At 34.1% G+C, this 11,352-nt stretch overlaps 1 protein-coding gene across 1 annotated transcript; it reads left to right on the forward strand.

The window, feature by feature from the left end:
• The first annotated feature begins 808 nt into the window (after positions 1-808).
• Positions 809-2,764, forward strand: LOC145051268 (protein STRICTOSIDINE SYNTHASE-LIKE 11-like). Its single transcript, XM_078999340.1, has 3 exons — positions 809-1,112; positions 1,332-1,586; positions 2,127-2,764. Exons 1-3 carry the CDS (start codon positions 868-870, stop codon positions 2,605-2,607), a joined length of 981 nt encoding a protein of 326 aa, XP_078855466.1. The 5' UTR covers positions 809-867; the 3' UTR covers positions 2,608-2,764.
• The last annotated feature ends 8,588 nt before the right edge of the window (positions 2,765-11,352 follow it).

The raw sequence follows: 11,352 nt of genomic DNA on the forward strand, positions 1-11,352 counted from the left end.
ATATATATAACATATATGACAGATTACATGTTTGTTGTCAAGTTGCAAAATATGTTACGGAAAGTAGACGGCAGAGAACAAACATTCTGATTTATATTATTGGTCAGTGCAGACATTACCCTTATTCTAAGTAAAAGAACTTTCGTTTTTAATTTATAAAAGAAGATGTTGACTTGTGATTGCATTTATACATGCCTGTGTTGGATTTCATACTTTACGTAATGGTCAAATTAATCATCCTTTCCCCAAACCTATAGTTTTTGGTAACTTCTTCAGCAAATATTGTGAATACAGATAATAGATGTATACTCCCTCTTTGATTAGCAAAGTTTGTTTCTATAAAATGATTCTCAATATCGCAAATTATGTGACATGCTTTAAGTTTACTGAGTTACATTCCTACACATTTCATTCAATGTGCAGTAACAAGCGTGTGGATATCAAAAATTATACTCTTTTCATGCATTTATATATGTAACATGTAAAAAGGCTAGTAATCATTCACGAATAAAGGGTAAATATATATATGAACAACGTACGCAAATGTATAACAGGGGGGTAGAATAAACAAATATTTGTAGTAAAATGAAAAGGATAAAGAACTGTTTGACTAAGTAATTCCATGCAGGGAGATGTCGATTTGTAAACATTTAATACATAGAAGTCGGTGTCCTTTTCACCAAGTTTAAGCAATCATCTTTATCCCAAAATGGGTGATACAGTAGTCAACTGTAACAAGTTGTTGCTACATGTATAGTAAGTGTGCGTGCGGTAGCTTTGAACGTGTATATATACAAGGATAAGTAAATGAAAATATGCATTCAAATTGAAAAATAACTATAAACAGTGTCTACATACATCGTAGCAATGAAAACAAGCAGCATGTTTCTTGTCGATCTGATTGTTTGGTTCTTGGTTCTGGGAAATGTGTTATCCAATGAGTATACTACTTTCAACAAACTCGTATTGCCCCCAAATGTCACAGGTCCTGCATCCGCTGCCTTAGACCGTGGAGGTAAAGGTCCCTACGTGGCAGTCGCAGATGGTAGAATCCTAAAATGGCAAGGCCCCACAACCGGCTTCCTTGATTTTGCCTACACTGCACCTAACAGGTTGTGCTACTTTGTTTTTTCCTAGCCATGCATTTCACTTTTCACATATGTAGCCGATAATTGCATGATTAATATTATATATAGTAAGTGTGCACCAATGAGTAGCTAACTAAAGTTTCCTCCTTAGTCACCAAATGCTACAAGTTCGAATTATTGGTTATGCTGAATAGCTGAAGTACATAACTAATTACTTGATAAATCATGATTTTATTATTTCAGGACGAAGAAATTGTGTGATGGAACAAACGATCTGAAATTAGGAGCAATATGTGGGAGACCAGTGGCTCTAAGCTTCAACTATAAAACCAGTGATCTTTATATCACCGATGCTTTTTTTGGTCTCCTTGTTGTGGGATTCAATGGTGGCCTTGCAACTCAGCTTTCCAGTGGTTTCAAGTACCTTTCTGGTATCGATGTTGAATCATACACAGGAAATGTTTATGTTGTTGACGCTAGCTTGACTTACAACATAAGGTAAATTTTCCAAAAAGCAATGCAAAATCTCCAAAAATAACTAATTCATTATTAAAATAAGGCCAAAGTACATAAAACGAGTATAGTTTGTAAATTGTTTAATATATTTTTGAGTAAATTTCTGAAATCGTCCCTGTGGTTTGGTCAAAATTTTACGTTTGGTCCCTAACTTTTTCTTTGCATTCGGATTGTCCCTATGGTTTGCTTTTGTTGCGTTTTTCATCCCAATGGTTTGGTAAAAGTTTGCATGTTTGGCCCCTAACTTTATATATGTAAGGGACGAAAAATACAACAAAATCAAACCACAGGACGATTTCAGTAATTTACTCTATGTTTTTCAATAAAACCACTACATAAAACTTTCATTTCATAAAAATCGCTATAATTTGGAATTTGCTCTGTTAACCACCTCAGAATTTTTTATGGTTTAACAATTAAAACATATTGAAATTCTTTTTATAAAGTATACAACTATAGATAGAAAATAATCTTCACGTGTTTATTTATTTATTTTTTTTTTTTACTTTTGTTTTTGTGCAGAGATATGACACAACCAGGGTTTAAGCCTGACTCTACTGGAAGGCTCTTGAAATACGATCCAAGAACTCAACGGGTAACCACTTTGTTAAGTGGTCTCAATGGAGCAGGTGGTCCTTCAGTTAGTAGTGATCGAAAATATGTTTTGGTTCCAGAGTACGTGAACAACAAAATCCAGAGGCATTGGCTGCAAGGACCAAAAAAAGACACAAACGAGGTCTTTCTGACTGATTGTGGGAGCCCAAAAAATATTAAAAGGGCTGCAAATGATGGAGAGTTTTGGGTGGCAGTAGAGAAACAAGTTCAACAGTCCCCGATGTTGAGTGAACCTCATGGGTTAAGGGTGAATGGGTCTGCAACAGTGGTCCAAACCGTGCCTCTTCCCCATTTCTTTAACATGGCTCTTGATGTGGTTCAGGAGAGCAATGATGCGCTATATGTGGGTTCGAGTGACACTGGTTTTGTTGGTGTTTACACAAACTAGAGTCTTGTTACTAGATATGGTTGGCAAGAACTCATTGTACTAGTTTATTTGTTGATGTGATGAATAAGTTTGCTTCCAGAATAACTAGCAATAAATATTTTTGCTAGATCAATTAATGTTACTAACTAATGAATTAATGCATTTTTCTTCCATCCTACATGCGTTAAAAATATATAAACAATTTTATATTGCACATATAAGATATCCGTGGATTTTTCCAAATAAACGTGCAACAATAACTTAAGGAAGGGGCCTTAAATCGATTTTTTAGTGATTATCCTAAATTCATCCGATTCATATAAAGGGATAATTCACTACTAGAATATGAGGTATTGTTTTTGGGCCATTAATAAATGTATAGAAATAATGTTATCATTAATTTTCTATTATTGTGGAAATTATATAAAATTGTTGATGGACTCATTTTATTAATAAATAAAGATATACACTTATCATGTTAATCTTGTGGATTGAATTACCAATTTGACTCAAGATCTCTTAAATCCGTAATATATCTCACATTCGGTTATATCTCCATCTATATAATTACGTAATTAAAAGCTAATTTATAATATACGAAATACATACAAGAAATTCGTTTGAGAGTTTTGTTGTGGGATTTAAAGAGATTTATTGAGATCAACTGAAAAACCTAACTCTAGTTCTTCAGATCCAAAGATTGTAATGAAATCACGTATGTAATCGTTTTTTCAGGTTAACATTTTTATTTCGACCGATTCGAGATTAAGATCTAAAACTTCCGCGTTTTATGTTTTTTGTTATGAAAATAACAAACAATTAGTATGACGGCCTACTTGAAATTGTTAATAGAAACTTGGATTGGTTTTAGTTCCTTTAGTCTTCAAAAGTAAAACATACATGCATGATATATGTTATTTTGCTCTTCATCTTCTTGCCGGCATATTCTTTCTTAACCCTACCTGATAATATTATGATTTGTATGTATTTCGCTTATGCATTTGTATGTGTTTTTCTTTTCAAAATAAAATAATATTATATCAAGAATTACCCTTCCGATTTTCTACTTACTTTTGACATAAGGAGCGGCACATATTTATTTTCCGATTTTTTTAGAACCTTTTGTACTTATGTGTAGCTACCCCACCTAATATTTTTTTGTCGGTATGTATACCGTAGCATGGTCATATACTAAGGCCGGACAGAGCGGATGCGGGGAGATGCCGCGGGTTCCTTCCCGCCCGGCGGAACACCGCACCGTCGGTGCGGGTAAGGTGGGTGCGGGAAACGGAGAGGGGAGCCTCTCCCGCTCTCTCTCTCTCTCTCTTGCTGTGATTGGCCCATTGCTTTTTTTTTTGCTGATAACGGCTACTTTTTGTTTATTTAATTTTTTTTTTTTTTTATCTTTTTACAACTACTATAAATACATATACATAACTTTTAAACACATCAAATATTCTCTATACTCTCTACTTCATATCAACCAAAACAAAAAATGAATCCCGACAAACAAACCCCAAGTTCCGATCGACGGAAAAAAAAAAGTCATGGTTCGAGTATAAACATCCCTCCTCGCAACATTTCTGCTATCGATTCATCCCAGCAAGGAGTTTACCGCCCCCAACTCGATTCTCCCATTCAATCGCCACTACAATTCCAATACCAAAATGTTGGCCAATATTACCCGATGCAAGTTCCAAATGTTCCATCACAAATGTTTTCAAACTTTGTTGTGTTTCCGGATCAACAATCGCCAAATCAACCTCAACCCCAAACTCAAACTGAAACTCAAACCCAAACCCAACACCACCACCAACTTGTCGATGAATTGGATGACGCGGAAGAAGAAGACATGGTTCCCGAAACTCAACCAACACCACCACCACAAAGACGTAAAGGGAAAAAACAAGTGCGTGAGGGTGTCGCACAACCGGGAAGACAAAAGCCGACACTATGGGTTCCACACGAAGAGCTAGTTTTGGTCAAAGCTTGGGTTGATATTTCTGAAGATTCGATTCAGGGAAACGCACAACTGGGAGAACATTTTTGGTTTCGCATTTTAGAACGATTTCGAGAGGAGCTAGGAAAATGTGACGACTACCGTACTAAACATCAACTTAACTCAAAGTTTCAAGAAATAGCAAGGGGGTTTTAAAAATTAACGGGTTGTACAACAACCTAAAAACCCAACGGAAAAGCGGCCAAGGCGACGAAGAAATACTTCAAGAAGCGTTGCAAATTTACCTTGAGGAAGTCGGAAAACCATTCAAGTGGCACGATTGTTTGAAATTATTGGTCCAAAGTCCTAGGTGGATAACATACGAGCGGGATTTTATTTTTGGAGTCCAACAATCAAAGCGAACGAAAATGGACTCTAGTGGTTACACAACCTCCTCCGATGCTCGGGTCGGTGTAGATTTAAATCAGGACGACGAACTCGAGCTAGAAGAAATTGTCCGCCCAATGGGTAGGGACAAAGCGAAATCAACCTCAACCCCAAACTCAAACTGAAACTCAAACCCAAACCCAACACCACCACCAACTTGTCGATGAATTGGATGACGCGGAAGAAGAAGACATGGTTCCCGAAACTCAACCAACACCACCACCACAAAGATGTAAAGGGAAAAAACAAGTGCGTGAGGGTGTCGCACAACCGGGAAGACAAAAGCCGACACTATGGGTTCCACACGAAGAGCTAGTTTTGGTCAAAGCTTGGGTTGATATTTCTGAAGATTCGATTCAGGGAAACGCACAACCGGGAGAACATTTTTGGTTTCGCATTTTAGAACGATTTCGAGAGGAGCTAGGAAAATGTGACGACTACCGTACTAAACATCAACTTAACTCAAAGTTTCAAGAAATAGCAAGGGGGTTTTAAAAATTAACGGGTTGTACAACAACCTAAAAACCCAACGGAAAAGCGGCCAAGGCGACGAAGAAATACTTCAAGAAGCGTTGCAAATTTACCTTGAGGAAGTCGGAAAACCATTCAAGTGGCACGATTGTTTGAAATTATTGGTCCAAAGTCCTAGGTGGATAACATACGAGCGGGATTTTATTTTTGGAGTCCAACAATCAAAGCGAACGAAAACGGACTCTAGTGGTTACACAACCTCCTCCGATGCTCGGGTCGGTGTAGATTTAAATCAGGACGACGAACTCGAGCTAGAAGAAATTGTCCGCCCAATGGGTAGGGACAAAGCGAAGAGAAAGGGAAAAGGGACTTCTTCGAGTGCATCTGATTTCAGCGTGGACGTTGAGGAAATGCGGAAGATAACATCGTCGTTTGATCGATATAATCTTAATTTCTCCAAACTTTTGGCTTTCGACAAAGAAAAAGAAGAAACAAGGAAAAAGGAGCGGGCGGAGAGACAAGAAATGGAAGACAAGAAGTTTTTGATGGAAAACGTCGATCATCTCTCGAGACCGGCTCTCGAGCTCGTAATGAAGAAAAGGGAAAAAAATTCTGAAAAAATATTTTCCGTAGGTCGTTGGTGGTTTGTTTGATTTTTAGTTTATGTGTGTTTTTTTTAATTGTCTACTTTTTTACATTTTAGGTTTAATGTAAGTTTTATTTTAATTAATGAAATGTTTTTGATTTTTAATTAAGTTTTATGTTTAATATTAATTTAAAAATTATAATTTAAAATTTTAATTAAGTTAATTTTATTTATATATAAAAAAAAGGGTGAGGGAAGGGCTTCCCACCCACTCCTTAACTTTTAGGTGAGGGAAAGGAGAGTGAGGGAAGGAAGGGTATGGCCCACCAAAAGTGAGGGAACCATCCCTCCCACTCCTTCCAGTCTAATACATGTGCATGGTGTAAATATGTGTGGCCTTTACTTATTTTTTTTTTTAATAAAATACAGATAACTTTTGGGCTTCATGTGTGTGTATTGTGATGATAAGTATTCATTTAAGCTGTGTTTGACGCACCACATCTAGCTGATAAACTAACTTACTTTTTGAGTATTCTTATGTTGTCGTGTTTGGTAAACAAAAAATTAGCTTATAAGCTAGCCTTTTGAAAAGCTATTTAAACTAGCTTTTAAGGAGCTTTTTTTATAAATTGCAACATACATCGAAACACAAACTTCTACATGTCTTTTTATGTAATTTTATATACTTCAGTTAGTTTTAACAAATGCTATTTTTTTATCAGGTAGCTCTTCAGTTATCAGGTAGTTTTTTATTTAACAAATAACTTTTCACCAAACAGCTAGTTTTTCAGCTAACACACCAAATTTAGCCTTATATTGCAATATTCATATGATTTTATGCTACATATATTGCTTTTATGTTTTAAGCAAAATATATTTTTACAGAAGACATTGGGATTTCCATTGTAGTCTAGCTTAATTTATTTAACCTAAGTTCTGTAGTTTTTGATTTGGTTGAAAATCATAAAACAATACAATTCTAGAAAATCCATTCGATTATTATGTATTTGGAGAAAGATTTTAATGAAAGTTATTTAAAATTTGTAATCTAATTCTATAATTCATGAAATCCCCTTCCCCTACTCTAATAAAAGAGTACCTATAGTCTCCACGTGTCATTTGCTCCGCTTCCCCTCATATACTTTTCCCGCTCATAATTTTTATGATAATTATTGATTATGCCCTTTCCTTTAACTCCCAGCCTAACATATTCCTTCTATTCCTTGACAGTCGCATATCATTAACAACTGATATGAATGCAATCCCATGAAATTAGGACGTAATCACAATAAATCGGAAAGTAAATCTTCTTTAACTTTGAATTGATTTCCCCACCGCTCCTTCTTTCTCACATTTCTTACACTTTATGTTTATCTCTCCTATTCCTTCTGTTTTCCTCTTTATCAATCCTAAATCCACTCCCAAAAACTCTCTCTTAGTACTTTCAAAGGATTCCCTATTAAACATTTCAATTTGAGTTTGATTATGCTAAGATTGGCCCTACTTGGAGAAACAAGACATATGACTAAGCATGTCCGAATCAAGAAGAGAAGACACATTGTTACCGGTTAGGGTCGATTCAAGAAGCACCGATGAGGAATCATTGATTGTGGCTGGTGTGTCATTTTTTACGTTAATTTCATTTGAAGTCTTGTGAAACCTCGATCTTCTTAACCAGCACCATGTAAGTACATGCAATTCAACTGATGTTTGGGTGCAAAACACTATAAAACCGTTTTTATGGGTGAACTTGGTGGTAAACCTTGATCAACAGTGACGCCTTTTATGTTTTTCTTTAATTCTCATTCTAGTGATATTATAAGCTATTGATTTAGGATTATTCATCTTGATTCTATGTTGTAAAATGTTGAATTTTGTATTATATAGTTCGCTATGATAGTCAATTACAAGACAAGACATAGCTTCCTGGAGTGTTGTTCTTCTGTGACCTCTCTCCAATCAAGGTATGTTTCATTTAGGCCATGTTTGTCTTTTTCACATCAATTGTTGTTTGTACAAATGGTAATATACTGAAAATTTTTAACACTTATATGTAATACAAGTTAGCTTCTACACGTGACTTTCATAGAAAGGCATGCTTCTTTCTTTCACTTCTTGACTAATCTTTGTGACATAGTTAGAGGTAAGTGATCTATTATGCTTGAAATTATTGATAAACTACAAAGAGTGAAAGACAGTGAATTAGTTGTTGCTTGTGGTCTTAACAAATACTTCTTGCAAAGACTTCAAACCTGGAATATTTGAGGTACCAACCTCTCTCCAATGAATGTATGTTTCTCCACTAACTTTTTCTAAATTTGTTTTGTAAGGAATGTGCTGCAGTGATTAATTAGATTATGACTTAACTCATTTCGGAGGATTTCTAGTGCAACATAGTACATAGGTTATAGTAGAAAGAAATGAAAGTTGGATGTTGACAAAAGACAAATTCACTTGAAAATGCTAATAAGATAATATATGGAGGACTTCCGGTGTAACATAATACATAGGCTTCCAGCAATATCATTTATCATTTTGTTGTAGATATGTAGATTCGGTTGAAAAGGCTAATAAGATAATAAATGGTGTGCCCAATTTAATATGTATCAATTAATTTAACCAAACAAAAAAACAATTGATTTTACTAAAAAGTTAATCGATAAAGTGCAAAAGTATGTAAATAATGAGTCTTAATTGCATAACCAATTTTTTTTGTTTGGTTAAATACAACAAATAGTAGTATACCTTTGTCGCTTTTGTTCTAATGGCTGCTACTTTTATTTCTCACAGTTGCAAAGAGGCCAAACAACTTCAATTATGTTATCTCATATACTCTTGGAAGCAAAAAACTTGAAGAACACTTTGTTAATAGTTGCTCATGGACTGAATAAATATTTTCCTTCCTGTTTTAATTTAATGTGTTGTAATAAACAGATAAATAAAAAATATGTTTCTTATTTTTGCATTTAACATAATATTTTGATTATAAAATATTTTTTATATTATTTTAATTTTACAATATTTTTTTTTCCTTTTTTACCCGTAGTTTTCACGGGTTATAACCTAAGTATGTATGTATGCGTTAAGTTGTTAACCAAGAAAGGAATTATTTAAATGTAATATATATTTAGTTACATTATTTAAATGTAATATATATTTAGTTACATTTAATTTATGTGATTCATTTCTTATTAAAGCACACGGTATATATTAAATGAATGTAGAATTATGTTTTGATAAACATAAAATATTATGGATATCTTTCTTTAAGATTTATATCTTACCGTCATTTTTTTTATTAACATCAACCCATGTCAACTATATTGACATTTTATGTAGAGTATGACTACATTTAAATTTTTTATCTAGTGCTTTTTTTACGGTGTCAATGCAATCAAATTTTTTGTTCTAATATTCGTATGAATGAATTGGAAATTTTGGAGATTGATTCAACATTTCCAATGGAGTCAACATTTCCAATGAAGATTTCTTTTGTGTTATTTTAATTTGAAGCTTGTTTTAATTTGAAATGTCTTGTGTTTTATTTTAATTTCAAGTTTGTTGTATTTTATTTAATTTAAAATGTGCTTATCTTTATAATTTTAATAAAAAATAGTTTATGTAGAATAATATATTAGTTTTTTTATATAATTTATTTTTAGTTTTAAATAAAAGAAAAAAATATTGTGGGAAAAGTACCTTTAAATGACAAACTTTTAAATAGGTGTGACAAGTGTTTTCTTGCGCTAAAAAGGATGTGGCAAAAGGAATGACAAACTTTTAAATAGGTGTGACAGGTGTTTTCTTGCGCTAATGTGGCTGACAAAAGGATGTGGCAAAAGGATGTGACAAAAATGTCAACACCCCTTCCAACCAAAGTGAGCATATGACTAGTAGACTAGGTGGAATTGTTCGTTTAGATATGTGGGGTGTATCAAGAAGAAGATATTCAATTTTTTATCTATAGTTTTTCAAGACTTTACTAGGGTTGTGTTTACTTGTTAAAAGGAAAATACGAAGTCTTTGATAATTTGATCACTTTCTATAGCATATTAAAGCTACAATTTGCTAAAATTGTTAGGATTTCTAGATCTGATAATAGTTTGGAATCTATAAATGCAACAGTAAATGCAAGAAATTAAAAAGAAATTTGAATAATTAGGAGCTGAAAATGTTCTAAAAAAAATATGCAAAAACCTTTGTTGAAGTTCATGCAAGGCGACTGTGGAAGGAACCCATTAATCCACCACTCCATGCCGATTCTATGTAATTTTTTTTTGAACAACAAAGAGGCGACATATATTAAAAAAAACTAGCGAAGAGCTAGCAAACAAAATATTCCAAACAGAAAATGTTGGTGATTTGTTTCACTAATGTGATTTAAGTGTAATGGGATTACTTTATGTGACCAAAAGTGATCTTGATAAATATTAAACAAGTAAGGAAGGTGTGGAGTGCACACTTATTTAAATTTATTCAAGATTAAAAGTAGACTATCATTTAGAGGCGAAGCCGCTAAACAAACGGGGGTCTAGGGGCAGCGCCCCTAAGAGCGGGGTTCAAGGGGCGACAGCCCCTGGCGGGGTCTAAGAGGCAGAGCCCCTGGCTGTGATCGAAATATATCAGAAATCCAAATTTAGAATATTTGACCCGTTTTTTGGCTTGCTATTAATCATCATAGAAAACCCGGATTTATGACTGTTTTTTTGACTATTTCCAAACTGTTTTATGACAGTTTTGATAGTTTTCAGACAAATTAGGTATTTAACCAATTTTGGTCAGCTTTTTCTGGTACTCACAAAATCCGTATATCTCATTCTCTGTTTTTTTTTCTTTTTTGAGTCTTATCCAATCAAAGATTAGGGAGTACCACCCAATACTTTGATTTGATAGTAAAATCATAATTCTCAAAATTTCCAAGGCTATAATTATCCCATTTTTCTAACAAAAATCAAAGTATTTTGTGATCATGGCAAGTGGCGACTCTGTAAAGGATATGACAAGCAAGTTTGACAAATTGAACAAGTTTGAAGGGGAAGATTTTCATAGATGGCAGAAGAAGACGCATTTTCTCCTTACCACTCTGAAAGTGGTGTATGTTCTGAGTACACTCATGCCAGTTTTACCAGAATCTGTTGAAGATGAACCTTTGGAGGCAACAAGAAGGAGATCAAAATGGGAAAATGATGATTACATATGTCGTGGTCATATTCTCAATGGTATATCTGGCTCTCTTTTTGATATATATCAAAATTTCGAATCTGCAAAAGAACTGTGTGATTCTCTTGAATCCAAGTACATGGATGAAGATGCTTCTAGCAAG

The sequence above is a fragment of the Lactuca serriola genome, chromosome 5, assembly GCF_051521515.1.
Source record: "Lactuca serriola cultivar US96UC23 chromosome 5, Lser_US96UC23_V15, whole genome shotgun sequence".
NCBI classification, from domain to species: domain Eukaryota; kingdom Viridiplantae; phylum Streptophyta; class Magnoliopsida; order Asterales; family Asteraceae; genus Lactuca; species Lactuca serriola.